This window comes from Puccinia triticina, chromosome 4A, assembly GCF_026914185.1.
Source record: "Puccinia triticina chromosome 4A, complete sequence".
NCBI classification, from domain to species: Eukaryota; Fungi; Basidiomycota; class Pucciniomycetes; order Pucciniales; family Pucciniaceae; genus Puccinia; species Puccinia triticina.
The window spans coordinates 4,704,961-4,723,043 of record NC_070561.1 but is presented as its reverse complement, the minus strand read 5'-3'; the positions used below and the strand labels follow the sequence as shown (position 1 = coordinate 4,723,043).

Here is an 18,083-nt window from a genome sequence, read left to right as displayed (position 1 = left end):
AGGTACCTGCTTGCCATCTTTAGTTCAATGTCTTCATGAAATCAGCAAACAAATATTTTACTGCTCCAAGAAGTACCACATGCAACACTTCAACTGGAAGATCCTTGACCATATCAAAACCTAAGAAACAGCAAAATTAGATTCAGAAATCACAAGAAAACACACAAATAAAACCGGCTAGGCCACCACATGGCCTCTTTCTCAATTTATGAGACTGAGGCTGTTGCCCATAGGTGTGTAACTTCACAGGATTCATCTGCTTACATCTGCGGTGATCCAAGCTTGGGGTAGGCTCTACTGCCTACCCACCTGCCTCTGAACTAAATGAAAGCCTTATGCTTACACTGGTTAAGGCAACTGCATTTCAATACTTGTCAGGGGTGGTGCTTTCACTGCTCAATATATGCTTGGAAGACACAAGAAATATGCTGTATGTATTTTGTGCTGCCTTAAAAATACATGAAGTAAAAATTATGATGATATGTTGGGTTGCATGTTTATGAATATGATTTGTGGGATCTTGTGAACCTCAAAGTTGAAATAATATTAGTTTTTTTATGAAATAGGAACTACAAAAACCCAAGAAGACTTTTGAATACTTGGATGGCAAAATATTCTTTCATTTCTTCAGATGGCTGGTGGTCCGGTCCCTATAAAATCAATTATCAATCCATTGGAAATAACATTTTGTTGTATATCCAGAAAATGGCTCACAAATCTATGCCCATGAGGATTAACTCCCAAACCAAGCATATTGACCTGAGCAAAGGGAGGGCCTGTACTTTCATAGCTGTGTGAGGCTATATCCACCAATTCCTTGAGAATTGTGCAGATCATGTGAAAAGTAAGGCTGAGTATCAAGTAATGACCCAGGCAAGTGGAATGCTCACTTGAATATGATGGGAATCAAAGACAGTTTTAAAGTTACGCAATGCATTATCCATAACACATGAGAGGTATTGTGGAATGATGCTCTGGTTGATATGATTGAGTTCACGGTGAAAATCAGGATTTGGACCCAGGTTAACTTCAATCTTACAAGAAATTTCACAAAATTCTGCTGTGGGCAGGTTTTGTGAAAGTCTTTGTAAGGGTTCAGAAAATTCATGGGGAACCTCTAGTGTAACTATTTCCTCAAAGTTTGGAACATATCAAGTCACATCAGCAAAAGGGGGGTCTGGAGTTGCTAAAGGGGCTTACAAATGAGATCATCTCTGTGAGCAGCACTCTCCCCCACCCTCTCCAGGCGGGTTTCCTGGTTTGTAGCACACTGAAGCAACAGATGCAAAGACTATCAGTGGTTACACTTGTAACTTTAAAACCTCAATCAAGTCAACTTACATGTTCCAGAGCTCTCCTGATTGCATCACAAGTACCGGCATGGATCAGTAGTGCTGAATCGATTGATCTGAAATTCTTACGTCCTGGAGCTCTGGATGAAGCTTCAAATCTGAGGATGATTGGTCCTGTGGGGGCCCTGATAAATTTTTCTGGATTTGTGGCAGGGATCAAGGTGAGGTAGTGAGTGTGCATATTGACATTATGAGTGGCTGTATCAGTTATTGGCCCAGTCAGTACCCTGTGGAGAAGTGAGTTAGACATGTGGGGGTTGACTGCAGGCTGGTGATAATGTCTATTGAGAGCTGAAGAATTGGCTCCTTAAGTACTCACAACCATCCAGGGGCCAGCTTGCTTTTGCACAAGAAGGATCCAAACCATGCTTTGGGAGTATTGGATGGATGCTGTTTTGCCAAAAACTGCTTGGAACAAGTCGCGTGTCCAGCAGCAAAGAATCCAAACAATGCTTTGGGAGCATTGGATGGATGCTGTTTTGCCAAACGCTTGTTGGAGAAGTTTGTGGCCCGGCCCACTGCTGACGGCCCTCGTGCGCCAAGACGAGCTCAGACGTCATTCGTCGTCCAAAGTCCAAAGGCGTGTCTTCAGGAAGGGACAAAGGGACGCCCCTTTCCGTTTACACATGAGGGGATGAGACACCCGATAAGACCTATGGGCCCCCCTCCAACGCAGTCAAAGACTGATGAGGTACGACCAGTTTGGCTTCAACTCCTTCTGTGTGTATGATGATGTTCCCAGCGATCTGTAGTTGTTGTTTTCCCCCAGGGGAGTCTCCCGGGGAATGTATAAACAGCAATGTATGTACATACTTTGTTCAGTAATCCACTAACAATGGTAAATATGTAGTCCTCCTCCTGCTGCTGCTGGCCTCCACCATCCATTCCGCGCGTGAGGTACTATCTTCTAGTACTCGTTTCGAAGATGTGAGAAAAGGTAATTTAAAACAATTTGTTTTATCCCTTCTTTATTATCTCGAACTATCTTCTAGGGTGAATAGGAAATGGAAAAAAATGAATTCCTTTCTCAGTTCGCCCGAGTCTAGGGAAGAAATTGAACTCTGTCATTCCCTGAGTTCAATTTAAGGCTAGAAGAGTACAGCGCGCATTTCAATCTTGTTTGTGAATGTAAAAATTGAGGAGGGTAAGCACGGCAAACACCTAAATCTCAGGGTAGGAATGTTTTAATTGAGCCTGAGCCATTGGCGCGAAACCCTAATCCTCATTTATAATTCATACACGAAACACAAAAGCGACTGCTGCCAACAAATCTATGTCTTCCAAAGGTTGTTTAAATGAACCACAAGTCTCTTCGTCGAGTCTAGGTCGTCCTTACTGTACTCGCGAATATACAGTTTATAGCAAGTAGACTTCCAACGTCCTAATTCGCAAATGTCTTCGATGGAGACGCCTAGTGCGTTTCGGAGCGATGCGCCCCCAACTCTGAAAGAGTGCCCCGTCAGGACTTCAAAACGACCACGCCGCAGCAAAAATTGTACACGCCGTATTACTCCCGTCTTCGTAAGATGGTGTCTCGCTCCGTTTTCGTAATAACCAAAAAGGGACGTATTGGAACCTTTCGCTTCTATCAAGCGACGTTCTATCGCCGCCACCGGACACAACATGTTGTTCAAGCTGTGTAGGACGAGTTTTTGGGGCAGACCCGGACTAGCTGTCTTTGCGTTCCTCACGGTGATGTACATGTTTCTTCCGACGTTAGTTTCCATTTGACGAGTGTCGGACGTGAGGACTGAGTGTTCTTTATCTAGTTCCCCGTCTCCCGCTGCGTAGGTGATCTCGCCCAACCTCGCCATTCCCCAAAACGCAACTAGGATCAAATCTCGTATTGCTAAATCGGCTTCAGGCCCCGTCGCCAGTGCGTTCGAGAGCCAGACAAGATGTCTCAGCATTATTGCTGGCTTTTTCTGCCTAGGAGGCATGATCGCGTCCACCTTCAGAGATGCTTTCAAAATGAGGTCGATCCGCTTTTCAGATACCACCGGAAAAGTCTTCTTATGAAAAGCGTGCCAGGCTTTCAGGCCGTAGATGTAGTTTCTGACCGAAGTGGAGTTAATCGCGTGTATATTGTTCGTGAACAGGCTGCGACCTGCCCAAAAACAAAACTCTTCCGCGTCGTCCGCTGAGATAGGGAGAGTGAAATCACCCGAGGTCGTTTGGTTTTTAAAAACGAGGAACTTCTTGACTGCGCAATTGTAACCTAGTAGAGTTGACATAGCCCAGTTCGATAATATATGCTTATCAATCGATCTCAACGTCTTTGGAGTGTTGCCATTCATCAAAAATGCCCTCAACTTTGACTCCCACCTCGGATCGTTCATTCTTACGTTTCTGATGAGAATAGTTTAAAAATAACGAGATGGCAAGAAAGTTGAAATCGATGTGTCGGAAAGAGATAGTCTTGGACAAATCAATCGAAAAAGACAGAAGAACTCGTGAAAACAACAATGGTATCGCCCTTTTAAATATCAAAATGGTACAGAATGTGATTCAGATCGTTAGGGATAGGGAAAACACTCCTATTCGACACCCTATGCGGACCCCTGATGCCTCTTGACAACGCATCAGCCTTGTTATCCTCTGACTTGACCCTTTTCGCCGTTAAATCAATTTGTTCTTTCATCAACAATTTCTGTATGATCTTCCATTCGTTATTCACCGCTGTATCCCCTGACTTCTTGTTTTCTATCACCGCCAGTGTCGTGTTATTATCTGTCCATACAATCAAATTCGAACCTTTCTGAATCCGGTTTGCGTGTATGAGCATCAGGATGCCTAGGCGAATCGCAACGGTCTCTAACCAAGCAATATTCTGACGTTCCTCACCAGTGTTGTTGGTGAGTTTCAGTTGTGACCATAAACGGCCTATCTTGATTCCAATGCCGAAACTTGTGCTCGCATCGCCAACCCACTCAATGTTTACCGGTGTCCTCGAAGGGATTAACCTTGTGTGATCAAAAACATTCAAATGATCGTACCATACTTCCATATCCTCAAGTACTTCTCGAGGGGCTGATCGTTTTGCGAATTTGTATTTCCACTCAGCCATCCATTTATAGAGGCCATTCAAATATGCTCGTAGTTGTGGTAATATGTATGCCACATGATTGAGGCGCCCGGCGAGAACTTCTACTTCGTTAAATGAGAAAATTCTGACCTCAATGAGAAAAACTTCTACTTGACTGATCCGTTCCTTCAGCTTTGCTTCTGGTAGTCGCACAGTCTTATGTCTTCCATTCCAAATAAAGCCTATAAATTTTTGTTCGTCCGAAAATTGTGAACACTTCTCCTCATTTGTTTGGACCCCCAATTTAGTTGAATAATCTACTATATCTTTCATATCCGTATTAGATGTTTCGTATTTGACGAACAGATTATCGTCCACCCATCTGAATATCTTCACGAGGTCGAATTTGTCTTGCATAATCTCCTTCCATGCATCCGCCGGTCTCCCAAAAGATCCGCAACCCGCGACCCCGCCGAAAGTGATTCTAGTGTCGATATATAAGTTGTCTGACAAATCCTGAACGATCAGGAAAGGCCATTGAGACGGGTGAGTCGGGATTTGTCTATACGCTTTTTCCCAGTCGAAAAGAGCCAGCAGCACTGGTCTTTGAAGATTATTGAAAAATCCTGCTACTATCTTAAAATCGTCCCACGTGGTTAAGAAATCATGCGAATTAACAAATGAGTTCACCGAAGGAATCATTGGGTCGTTGCGTGGGAAAGATAAATCGTTTATTGGTCTTACAGACCCGTCGTTATTCACCACTGCTCCAAGTGGAGAGGATCTAAAGAATTTGAATTTTGCGCTCAATTGTTCTCTCGAGAACGGGCCAAACATTCTTCTTGCTTTAACTTCTTTTTCAAACGACTTCGTAATCTTCTCCGCCGCCAATTCTGCTGATTTATGATTGGCTGGTATGTACCATTTGAGAGACCCTAAATTGTGAACCGGTATCCCTTGATGGAAACCAAATCTAAACCCTTGTATCACATCCTTATAGACGTCTTCGAGGCACGCTTTCTTGAGTGCAACTTCCCAAAAAGGAATGTTCATCTCACATTCAACCTTTTCCGGCCATAACGGTTCTTTCAAAACACTGGAACAAAACCGGTGCAAAAGACATTCCAATAAAGAAGATTGGAATTCCGTTATATAGGAAGAAGAAAAACAAAAAACACATTTTCATCAGGACAGGGTCACAAAGGAAATGTAAACAATGTACTAAGTCGCTCAACCAGGAGTAAATAGAAAACCTCGAAAAAGTCATATTGTGACAAAAAGAAATGAAAAGCAAATGAACAAATGATGTTATCGATCTTGAAAAGCTTTCCACCTACTTATTCAATAAGTTGTTCGAACCAGATCCACTACCAGAGTTACTCGCAGGAGGATTAGAACTCGACCTTCGTTCGCCGTAGCCTTCTATCCAATTAGAACCTTTATAACCTGATCTTGCGCGTTTCTTCCCGCCTTGATCATTCGGAACATTTTGACTAGGTTGTCCTGGCTTCATGCCTACTTGAGTGTTCATTTGATTGTTGAAATGTTGTTTCTGATCAAAATTGCTTCTAGCAGTCGCATTGTTATGGAAATTATTGGCTTGTAAATTCAACCTCGCGTTGCCGGTCATCGGGTCGATGTGACAGCTTCCGTAATGTGGCGCGTAGTAGTTCTCGTCCCACTGCAACTCATGAAAATCTTGACTAGTGTTGTAACAACTTTCAACTATATCTTCCCTAATTCTGGAAATATCCGGGATCATTAGAACTCCATTTATGTTGACTCGACTCGAGAATGTAATCTGACGCATTATCATATCGTATCTGAACCCCACCATGAGACAACGAGTATCGGTTATGTCGTCGACGTTCTTCTTGTGTAATAATAACTTGTCTGCAAACTTTTGATTGTTGTAAACGTTTGCTAGCGTCCTATAGAAATCTCTATGGTTGAAGGTCCAATGAGCGTGTGTCATGTGCCATTCAGGGACGAACGGATAACCTTTATAGTTCAATACCGCAGAGGAGTCGTCGTTCTTCGGTCTCTTCTCTACATGATAGGAAATCGCGTTTTGACGCCAGATTTTATTGAAAATCGTTAAAGGCAAGGGACCACGCAATTTCTTGATGTTTTCATCCAAGAAAGGTGCATAACCAACGTTATCATGAGAAGTCGACACGTCTGCGTACTCTAAGCCTCCATCGGTCATCGTTGGTTCAACTTGATGTACAGAGTTACTTTGAGTAGCTGGACCACCGTTGAGAACTGCTATAGCTTTCAAAAACGTGTCCGCTAGATCCGCGTTACCACTCAACTGAGCTGCTAGAGCTTGTTCTTATAAAAGGGATTTCGGATTGGTGGTAGTGTTTGCCACATCTACACAAATCATTATTATCGATGGTCAATCACCATTACAAAATTCTAACCTAAATTTTAGAATTATTGTCTATACTCACTCGGAACTACTTTCATGAACTCTATGAAATCGGGTTCTTTACTCGTAGAACCCTTCCCTTTCGGATCGAACGATTCTACCGCTTCCTCGAAAAGTAGCTCTTCCCCAGCGTCTTTATCAACGGGTGCAATTCCCGGATCGGTTACGTCTTGGGTTTCTACTTGATCGTTCAGAACGAAGTATTCTCAGTTTACTATTACTGGGTTTTTCCTGGAGATGAAACTACACAGGTATATAATTGTTCCCAATTATCTGGAGTTAAAACTCAACAGTTTGATGGTACTTCTCAACCACTTACCGACTATTTCACCGTCTATAGGAGCCGCTAATCCTTGAGCCTCACCTGTATCCTCTACTCTATCTTTGTTAGACCCTTTCGACTTCTTCGCGGCAGCAGCGGACGCTCTAGTTATTGATGATGCAATGTCGACCATTTTGACTCGTTTAAAAGAAAAGATGTTTTTATTTCTGCGTTGGTGTGCTTGAGATAAAAACCGAAGATAGGTGTGTGGAACAGGACTGGAGTGGGAGGTGCTAAAGGAGATCTTGCCTGAGCGAGGTCTGCTCCATATACCTCTCACTTGTTCTAGTCTTCCTGCAGCCGCACAGGCCTGTCACAACGCTTAGGCCTCTGGACTGCTCTCGACCAGTCCGTTTCCTCTAGCGCTCATGGATTTAAGTACTCTCCTGCGTACCTGGTTCGAGTGCTCTCAAGCATTGCAGCCCAGCAAACCATCCTCAGCATCCCCAGCCCTGCCCGCACTCGCCCTCTGCTATTGTCTTTTGCTTATTGCTTGGACTTTGTGAAGAAGTTCAAGCGGTAAAGTTATGTGGTTATTGGGCACAGCACAAGTTTAAGCGGAAGGATTCTGCCCGTGCCGCCCACAGCATGGGGTTTGTGACGTCATCAATCCTCAGCTGTGTGGATGGCAATATCCAGGTTGGTCAACAGCCTGATCCCCCCCTACCATTCCGGCTTCCGCCTCATGTTTTTGACTCAACACCGCAGCCTCCACCATCAATCCAATGGCTTTCCGACCGTATGCACCAGCAACAAAGATTGCAGTGGTCTGGATGGCTCTCCAGGGGATCAGTTTGGCGGAGATCTGTTGGTTGCTGAGTCTTTCGGTCTCTTGGCAGTCGTTCTCTCGCTGGCTACACCTATTTGAAGAAACTTGCTGCGTCGTAAAGGATCCGGACAAGTACAAGGCCCGGGGCCGACCGAGCACACTCACCAACGACAAGTGTGAGTTCATTGTTGAACTCGTTCAATCAGAGCCCAGCTTGTTCTTGGCCAAAATCCAAGAACAACTCTGTGACTCCAGCGGAACCCTTCTATGCGTTGAGACGGTCCACCAAAACCTTGTCCAGCGACTGTCAATCACCTTGAAGAAACCCAAAACGCAAAACACCCGTAAATCACTTCTTCGCAAGTATACCTTTGTCCAGCAGATGGAATTCTTCCCTGCAGACTTCTTGGTCTTCACAGGCAAGTAATCCTTTTCGTCTCTGCTATTTCTCTCAAAAAAACTGATTAAGATTCATTTCCTTGGGCAGATGAAAGCTCATTCTGCGATAATGACCTGCTGCAATTGTATGCCAGGTCGTCTCGAGGGATGCCCGCGGCTTGGTTTGTCATCAATCAGAATCCACTCCGTCTCAGTTTACTTGCCGCAATCTCGATGGACGGACTTGTGGCACTCACAACAACCGCCAAAACATTCAACGGGCGTAAATTTGAACATTTCCTCGAATACGACTTGGTAAGTCAGAGGAAATGGTCTTACTTTGCTTGGTCTGCCTAGCTGACTCCACACTTCAGCTCCCGCGGATGAATCGCTACCCGGATTATAACTCCGTTCTGGTATGCGACAATGCCACTGTCCACCAAGGCAAACGAGTCCGGGACCTTTGCAAGGCAGCTGGGGTATGGCTTTTGTTCCTCCCACCGTATGGCCCGGAGTTAAATCCGATCAAGCTTGGATTTGCAGCGATCAAGCAAAATTTACAAGCCTCTCAGGTCCTCAACAATGCCATCAACCCCGAATGGGAAATACGAAAGGTAACTGGCGAACTCCTGACTGCTGAGTTCAGCTACAAAGTCTTTCAACATGCTGGCTACTGTGTTCCCCCCAGTCCGAACTGAAGAATCTTTGCTCTCACCTTCATCAATCAGTGAAGTGTCTTATCTCCGATTAGTTAAAAAAGCCATGTAGAGTATTATCCGCCATATTAACTGTTTTACTCAAGATCATTTCCTGTCTCCAAGCCAATTGTTACCTGTAATGTGCCTTGACTATGCTTCAAAAATTAGCTTGTAATGTGAAATGAAAGTCTGCAAATGCACAATGAAAGTTGATCCATAAAGAACTGATCTCTTGGACGTTTGGGTACAAAGGCCCTGTGGTTTCTTCTCAGTAGCCATGCCAACTTTGAACAGTCATTTTGATTGGTAGGCAGTTCATGGACCATAGTGCAGTGCCAGCGCTTTGCTAGGTCTTGCAATGAAGAGTCTTTTGTCCCTCAAATGTTGTCATCCAATTCCAATTTTTTGAATCAAACATGTGAACAGTTGGTCTTGATTTCATGTGATATAAAGTGGCCAGTTGCGGTGGAGGTAATCAAAAATGGTAATTTTTATGAGACAAGATAAAATCAAGCTAAAGTTTACTTTAAGGCTTCAATTCATGATGGAAGTGATTGGAGAAGTAAGACTGGGTAACTGTAAGACTAAAATGGGTTATCTTTTGGAACTCTGAGGCTACAATGGGTTATTATTTTAGGAAATTTAAGGCTACAATGGGCTATTTTTTTTGGTTAAATGCTGGATGATTCTGCGAATGAGGAAGAAAAAGTGATAGAAATCTACTCAGAAGATTTAAATCTTTCAAACTTGTGGACATTGTTGCGCAACTGTGCAACAAAGACATTGGGTAAGCCCCACTGTCTCATTATCTCTTGGGTTATGTCTTTTGATTGGAAAACCTTGGGATTAGTCGCCTTGTTCTGGATAAGAATGGCAATGATACCTTCTCTATCAGCTGCCGGTATCTTGACAAATGGGAGATACTCGTCAAGGAGGTTCAATTTGAGATCAATGACGGATGCGCTATCAGAATCGGACTTGGGGCCGGGGCTCCAGTGGGTAGATGGATTCTGGAGTTTGCGTTTTTTCAACACCAACAGCTTCTTGAATTTCAAATCCGCAGGAGGGGTGTGAACGTCTACTCCCGCCTTCCCTTCAACCTGCAAAAGCAACCACCTGTCAGTGTCATGAAAATTGATGGAAAAAAGAGGGAAAATACGGACAATGGCATGGGCCCATTGTTGGACCATAGCAGGAGTCAGAAGTATATATCAAGTGGGATTGGTCAGGTCGATATGCACAGGCATTATTGTTTTGTACTTCACGTTGGGCGGGTTTGCAGCAAATATTTGATTAGTATAAACATTGATCACATCAAAATCACCGGCAACGGTGATTGCTGAAGGATCAGATGGATTGGTTGCCTTTGATGATGAGGCGGATATTGCAGCCTTTTGGGTCAAGACATGCTTCTTGACGTTGAGGACGGCCTTAGCTTGCTTCTTGGTGGTCTTGGGGTTGATCATGAGCAGTTCCATTGACGCCTTTGTGCGGTCCCGGCCAGTCAAAATGACGGCAGCAGTCCAGTAATCGAATGAAGACTCATCCGTGATTTGGTAGTCAGCGGACTTCTTGAACTCGTTGCCATCAGCAATATTCATTGAGACTTTCCACTCCATCCGTGGCGATCCTTTGATAATGGCGTTTCGAATGAGATCGCCGGCGCCGTCAAACTGATTATTGCACTTGCTTGCAACAAACTCTTGGAAATCCTTGAGGGTTGACGAAGCAAGGAATTCAGTCGGGAAAAACTTCGGCTTCTCGGATTTGATCATTGCCCACGTCGATTTGTTTGTTGTCGAAAACATTTCGTAGAACAACTTGAAACTAGTCTTGCAGTCGATCACCTGAGGCTGAAGACCAGACAGGTGTTTTAGTATCACTTTGATCTACAGAAAAAAAAAAACTTACGGTCAATTTCGCCGGTTGCGGACCAAGCCCGCGAATCCGCCATAATTCGGAGGCCAAGAAGTATCCCGCCGGAGGATTCTCCTGTTGAAAAGATCGAGTCCAATTCGAGACATCTTTGTAGCAACAATGAGACTAAGAACCACTAAAAAGGGATCAGAAAATTCATTGGCTGGAGCCTTTCAAATGCCACGACTGGACACAGCCTTCCTGGCTGTGCCAAAGTGGCAGTGATCCTGTTTTCACGCCACAAGGCAAAAACAAAAAAACTAAATCATGGAATGCCATGATTTTTGCACAGCAAGCAGGACCATCCGTCCAAGCTTTCTGCAAAACACAATATGTCGGCGAGATCGTGCCCCCCCACCCCCTCTCCTGGTCCGTCCCCCTCTCTCCTGTACCGGCCCCATCTGCACTGATCGGCCTCGGCCTTCTAGCCTCCACCTCTCCCCCGACCACATCCTGCTCGGCCTCGCCGGCCCCGCACCCCAGCTCTGCGCCATCCCGTGGTCCGCCCTCTCCGCCCCGGGCCCCTCGGCCCGGCTGGCCGACCAGGCATGGCTGGTCGACAAGGCCGGTGCGTGTCCCTCTGCGTCCCGCGGAAGCCCCTGTGGAGTGCTGACCCGTCCTTCTCTTGTCCAGTCTCCCTGCGCTCGATCACCCACGACCCCGCGCTCGACCTCTACGTCCTCGTCGCCTCCGACGGCCGCGCCTACGTGGCCCAGATGATGGCCGCACGCAGCCCGCCCGGCTGGGTCGGCAGATGCTTCCACGACCCCGAAGGCCGGCCCGCCACGGGCGCCTGTGCGCTCAACTTCCGCTTCGGGCTTGTCGCCCTCGTCTTCCAGGGGTACGTCCCAACCCCATGCACTCCTTGTTGTTGTCCTGATTCCAGCGGCGCCGTCGACGTCTACAGCCTCGCCCCGCCCGCCCAGCCCCCCGTGTACTCCCACTCGCTGGCCCCCCATACCCCCGACCCCGCGGGGGGCGCCGTGGCTAGCTGTGCATGGTCTGTCTCCCCCCACTCTCACCCCCCGATGTCCCCCGAAGTCTTAAATTGTGTGTGTGCAGGACCTCTGACGGACACGCCTTGGCCATCGCCGGCCCCGCGGGCTTCGCCGTCTGGTCCGTCTTCGGCCGCCTGTTCGTCGCCAGCGGCTCCGCGGGCCTCGCGCCGGAGCCGGCGCCGACCGGCGTCCCGTTCGAGGACGGCTTCATGCACGCCTGCCAGGACCTAGTTGCGCACCTTCTTTTTCTTTCTGCTGCACGTCTCTGATATCCTGTGTGCAGTTCTGGGGCCCGGGAAACTTCGAGCTCGTGCTCCTCGCCGCGCCCCGGGCCGGCGCCGACGCCCAGGTGTTCGTGGTTCCGTTTGCGAAGAGCGCGGTAGCGACGATGCATTCGCCGGTGAGCGGCGAGATCGCAGGCGTGCTGGTGCTGGAGCGAGCGAGCTGACCGAGAGAGTGGCGTGTGTGCAGGACAACACGAGGCACGGCTTCGACCTGCAGGCCAGACCCGGGCGTTGCTGGGCTGGCTGGGCTGGACGGCCGGGGACGAGCGCTGCGACCCGCCCTGCACGGCCGACGTACGTCCAGCTCTCCCTTCTTGCCCGCCCCGCCAGCGTTAACACTCGCTCGATCCCGCCGCTCGATCCGGCTAGGAACTCTGTGTGCCCCCGCTGTGGCCGTTCTTCTGGATCAACGGACCGCCCACTATCGCGCACTTTCCCGTCTGCAATAGCCTCTCCCAGAAGCGCTCGTGAATGTGGGTCCAATCACTTCTGCTGCACACTGACAATCACTTCATCATGAGCGCTCACCCGCATTGTATTCCCAGAAAACCTCGGGCATTTTGCAATTATTTTGTGTGTGTGTGTGTGTTTTGCAAAAAAAAGTATGCATCTGTGTGCAGAATCTGAGATTATGGATTGAGGATATCCAGCCATGATTGCCGCTGGTACCACTCAGGTGATTCCAGCTGGACCAGAGCCCGTAGGACCGCGCTTCCAGGCGGGGCCAAGCCTGCCTGAGAAGCAGGCTTTCAGCTGCCCACACCGCGCCTATCATTTTTGCACAAGGTTCCTGGGAACCCAAGACCTGCAAAATCAGATTTACCCCGTTTCTTGGGGAGCCAAAACCTGTTTAAAGTGCTGGCTATCTGCCAAGGTGGCGTTGTGGGCCATGGTTGAGTTTTACAACCCCACCAACATTGCTTGAACTCCCATGGGGCTGCCTATCAGTTTTGCACAGGTTTTGTAGGGACCAGAAGCACAAGTTTTTTGAGGACAAAAAGCCTGCTAAATTAGTTTTGCATATGTTTTGAGGGGACCTAAAACCTGAAGTGCTGTCTATTTGTCAAGTTGGCTTCGAGGGCCATGCTTGAGTCTTAAAACCCATCTAACTTTCTCACCCCTCTCTCTCTCTCTGTCCAGTGTCAAGGCTGAGAGCCTCCTAGTCTACTGTGTCAGATGGTAGGCAGTTTGCGGAGGGATAGGTTGAGCAGATTGAGGAACGGCCCTCCAGTTGGTTGGATAAGTGCAATGATTGTGTAGGATTGACAGGGGAGAAAGATATTTTACAACAGTGTGGATAAAACATTGGTGTGTTGATGGGAAAAATGTTGAAAAGGGTCCACAGATGCTGCCAGAGGGAGGTGATCAAACCTACAAGTTGGAAGTAATTGTTGTGCTCAGGGCATAGCACGGTGGTATTCGACGCGTTTTTTGGGCCCGTCGAATACTGATTTGTCGAATATTCGAGTACTCGGAGATATTTGACGGAAAAACTTCCAAAATACATTAAAAACACCAAAAAATTACATTTTTTGTGTTTTTGACTGGTTTGGGCCCATTTCTGGGCCATAGAATTCTGACGGGGTCATCCTTCAAACATATAATGGTGCCAAAGGCGCTTATAATATTGCCAGAGGCATATCTCATAATGGCGGACGCACTATTCAGAGTGCCGGACGCACTTTTGATAGTGCCGGACGCACTTTTCATAGTGGCAGACACACTTTTCAAAGTGGTGGACGCACTTTTCAAAGTGGCGGATGCACTTTTCAACATGGCGGACGCACTTTGCATAGTGGCAGACGCACCTATTGTAGTGGCGGACGCACTTTTCATAGTGCCAGAGGCAGATTTTTTTTGTGTTGCATCAAAGGGGGTGGTATAGGGCCTGTGCAAACTCATCTGGGGCCTTTGGGCCCCAGAGAAGCTTGCATTGGCCCTCTACGCGCCCCTTTGAGCCATTATTTGAATTTTTTCGAATATTCGAGCTTAAATTTGCCCAGGCATTATTCAACTCGAATCGAATTCGAATACAAATACTTGAATCGATTCAATTCAATGTGCTATGCCCTGCCTCTGTATGGGTCATTTTACCCTCTCCCTCCTGAAACAACCTGTTCCTTGACCTTACCCATCAGAAATCCTGTTTGCTATGCATCCAACAAATCAACTGCCGGAAGAAGCTGATGATAATGACTTAGGTTTGGAGTTAGTTGATGATACTTGTGAAACCTAATGTGGATTTATTTAGCTAAAGTTTTTTTCCACTCTGTTGTAATTCATTCAAATTATTTTTTTCTCAATATCAATCCACTTGCTCAACATCTTTCTCTCAGTTTGCAGGTGTTTTTCCACCTGACCTACTGGTTTGTTTGTCTTCACTATGGCTTTCTCAAGTCTTGATTTTCTGGTAAGTGTGATCAAAAAAACAATGCAACTCAACAGTGAGAGAGTGAGAAAGCCAGAGAAAGAAAAATTTCACTAATTTTGACAAGGCCTTTGAATGTGCCTTCCACAAGTACACACACCATGCATATTTTGTTTAATTACTCTCAATAAAATCCTTTCAACAGCTTAAGAGGTCCCCTCATGCATTCTGTCAAAACCTCTGGAGAGGCAGAAAAGTTACCACCCAACTACACAATTTTAGTAGGAATCTTCTCTCCTCTGTACAGGTATAACACCAGTCAATAATTGGGGAGCTTGGAGAAAACCACTGTGGTGGAAGTTTTGGGCTACCCTAGGAGGCTGCACTGGTATGAAGGAATAAACACCTGTACCACAAAACCTCCAAAAAATGTAAAGCTTGGGCGCCTCCTACATTGAATTTGTGTTGGCTAGAAATTTTGGAAGATTCCAAACTGCAAGCTTGTGATGTTGGCTTGAGAGGAAAGAGCAGAGGTATCAGGGAGCTTTCACTTCATACTGAGGAGTGAAGGACTTCCTGTTGCCTAAATGGATTGATTTGGAGGGATCCGCTAAACCTTGTTTGCTGGTGAAAACTCAATCTGAATCAATTTTCACCAGCCAGTAAGGTTTAGCCTTTCCCACCAGATCAACCATTTTAGCCCACAGGAATTCCTCAAGTTGCAAGTTTGATGACCTAGCTAGCTTCAAACTCAAACAGAGGTCCGGGGGACCCACATGGAGCGCTGTCTTTAGGAGAGGCTTATGAGTTATCTCTCACTTCAAGCAGGATCAGAAAGTATCTGCTATAAAACAAGCCAAAACTGATAAAATATACAGAAATTTGGGTTCTTTTTTTTGGGAAGATTTTGAGCCACCCAAATTGTCTTGTAGCTGTAAAAATGATTACCAGAGTCACAAGGTTATTTGGGACACTTCAATTTTTTGAAACATTATTGAAGGTCAACCAATGGTGATAGAGAAAATCTTAGCAGAATTCTTTCTAGGAATGTTGATTTAGCATAAGTTCCATGTGGGTCAGTTGCGTGGAGTGGATAGGGGAGGAGCTATTAAAAAAGTGCTGTGCCTCGGGGCCTCGGGGCTCGTGTCGGAAGCGGGGTTCAAGGTTCGGGCTGAGCCTCATACCCCGACTCGAACCCCGGGTTACAAGCTTATTCTAGCCGGCGGCGGCAGGAAACAATTGATAATTCGACCTCATCCGCCATCTCAGCTCCAACATATCCCCAAACAGCATGGATGCCCACTTGGCCTCATCCCAGCTGCGCATGTTCAAACAAATATGTCCATTTCTAGCACGCACCTCACCCCTCAGCTTGAGAAAGATGTCCACCCAATCAGCCATGGGTCATCGTACATCAAAAGAGCTCTTCGATTACGAAAAATTCTACCACGATGAACTGGACAAGAAACATCAAGACAAAAGCTACAGATAGTTTCGTTAATTTCGCATTTCTTTACTCGTTTCCAAAAAAAAACAATGCTAACATCATCTGCTCAACTTTTCCCAGTTTCAACAATATCAATAGATTGGCAGCCAAATTCCCGATCGCCCATACCGCCGAACCAAAGGAGGAAGTTACTGTTTGGTGCAGCAATGATTATCTTGGAATGTCGAAGCATCCGCTGGTTTTAGAATCCATGAGGTAAATAACCTTTCCCTACTCCTCCGAGCGTCCACCGATATCCTCAGATATCAGAATTACTGATCCCTAGTGGGATATTTGCTTGCTCATCTAGAAATACTTTGACCAAGTACGGAGCCGGCGCTGGAGGGACTCGAAACATCGCAGGAAATGCAGCCCTCCATCTTTCGTTAGAGTCCACCCTGGCCGACCTCCATCGCAAAGAAGCTGCGCTGGTGTTTAGCAGCTGTTATGTAGCCAACGATGCGACCTTAAGCACCTTAGGTTCCAAGCTACCAGGATGTGTGATTTTCTCAGACTCGTCTAATCATGCGTCGATGATCCAAGGAATCAAGCATTCACGGGCCGAAAAAGTGATCTTCAAACACAACGATCTGGTCGACTTGGAAGCCAAACTAGCCAGCTATCCCCGCGATCGTCCCAAAATTATCGCCTTCGAGAGCGTCTATTCGATGTGTGGCTCCGTCGGCCCGATCGAAGCTATCTGTGATTTGGCTGAGAAGTATGGCGCCATCACTTTCTTGGATGAAGTACATGCCATCGGCATGTATGGCCCTCGCGGTGCTGGCGTGGCTGAACATTGCGACTTTGAAGCCCAATCGAAAGGCGGCAAGAAACGCAGTGTAATGGGTACGTGTTTTATATCATCTCAGGTTGTTGATTAACCCGAAGAACCGTTTTCCGATATCGATCGGATCAATCCGAATTATCAGATCGAATCGACATCATCACTGCCACATTGGGAAAGGCCTACGGTGTAGTAGGAGGCTACATTGCGGGCTCCAGCTCCTTAGTCGACATGGTCAGATCCTATGCGCCCGGGTTCATCTTCACGACGTCTTTACCTCCTGCGATCGTGTCCGGTGCTCTGACTGCGGTTAAATATCAAAGGGATAATCTCGACGATCGTCGTCTTCAGCAATTGAACACCATCGAGCTCAAAGAAAAACTAGTCAACCAATTTGATCTGCCAGTCATGACTAATCCTAGTCATATCGTTCCAATCTTGATCGGCGATCCGGCCAAGGCTAAGATGGCTAGTGACTTACTCTTAAGCAAGCATAGCATATATGTACAGTTGAGTGGATGTGCTCTTTCATACTGCGGTCAACATAGATTGACAACTTGTCTTTGATTCGAACAAACTATTATAAATCACAACACAGATCAATTAACTACCCAACTGTTCCTAAAGGAGAAGAGCGCTTGAGAATAACGCCCACGCCTGGGCACAGCGTCGAGCAAGAAGCAAAACTAGTTGAAGCGTTAGATTCGATCTGGAAGGAACTAAGCCTCAACCGAACTGCCGATTGGAAAAGACTCGGCGGCCGGGCGGGGGTTGGCGTCCCGGAGGAGCCAACAGACAGTCCGCCGCCTGTCGAGGAACGCATCTGGACCGACGAGCAGCTAGGCTTGGTCGATGGCTCCCATCCTGTCCGCATCGGCCGCCATCTGAACCCTCTTCACTTAGACCCCAATGATCAGCATCGCCCTCACCAGCAGCAAAGCACGCTTCTCTCTTCGCCAAAGGAAAACCCCGTCCCTTTCGACCTCGAGCTTGACCCGGCTCACCCCGCGTTTACCAAAAATTACCAGGCTGTCATTTAAGCCATCTACGTCTCTCAACCGCTCCCCCCACCAGAAATAAAAAAGGAAAACTTAACCTCAGCGAATATCCTGTGCGGATCATCGTTACCTCAACTCTCACATCCTTGGCTTTCCACTGCATATTGTCGTTCCAAACCGCACCTTTCTCCCTCTCTATCTATCTTCTATCGCTTGACTATCCGCAAATAAATAAGTAAAATGAACAAGCAAACTACATGTACACATACA

General features: G+C 46.7%; 3 protein-coding genes across 3 annotated transcripts; 2 read left to right on the top strand and 1 right to left on the bottom strand.

Annotated features, from left to right (window-relative positions):
• Positions 1 to 6,816: 6,816 nt before the first annotated feature.
• PtA15_4A545 (uncharacterized protein) lies at positions 6,817 to 7,266 on the bottom strand (the record flags this gene model as incomplete). The annotated part of the gene is made up of 2 exons (XM_053168440.1): positions 6,817 to 6,989; positions 7,131 to 7,266. The coding sequence occupies 2 exons, from the start codon at positions 7,264 to 7,266 to the stop codon at positions 6,817 to 6,819; spliced, it is 309 nt and encodes a 102-aa protein (XP_053019649.1).
• A 4,177-nt stretch (positions 7,267 to 11,443) lies between these two features.
• On the top strand, positions 11,444 to 12,341 carry PtA15_4A544 (uncharacterized protein; the record flags this gene model as incomplete). Its single annotated transcript, XM_053168439.1, has 4 exons — positions 11,444 to 11,736; positions 11,782 to 11,895; positions 11,958 to 12,006; positions 12,177 to 12,341. 4 exons carry the CDS (start codon positions 11,444 to 11,446, stop codon positions 12,339 to 12,341), a joined length of 621 nt encoding a protein of 206 aa, XP_053019648.1.
• A 3,495-nt stretch (positions 12,342 to 15,836) lies between these two features.
• PtA15_4A543 (uncharacterized protein) lies at positions 15,837 to 17,855 on the top strand (the record flags this gene model as incomplete). Its single annotated transcript, XM_053168438.1, has 5 exons — positions 15,837 to 16,036; positions 16,113 to 16,247; positions 16,342 to 16,877; positions 16,961 to 17,324; positions 17,414 to 17,855. The coding sequence occupies 5 exons, from the start codon at positions 15,837 to 15,839 to the stop codon at positions 17,853 to 17,855; spliced, it is 1,677 nt and encodes a 558-aa protein (XP_053019647.1).
• Positions 17,856 to 18,083: the final 228 nt, after the last annotated feature.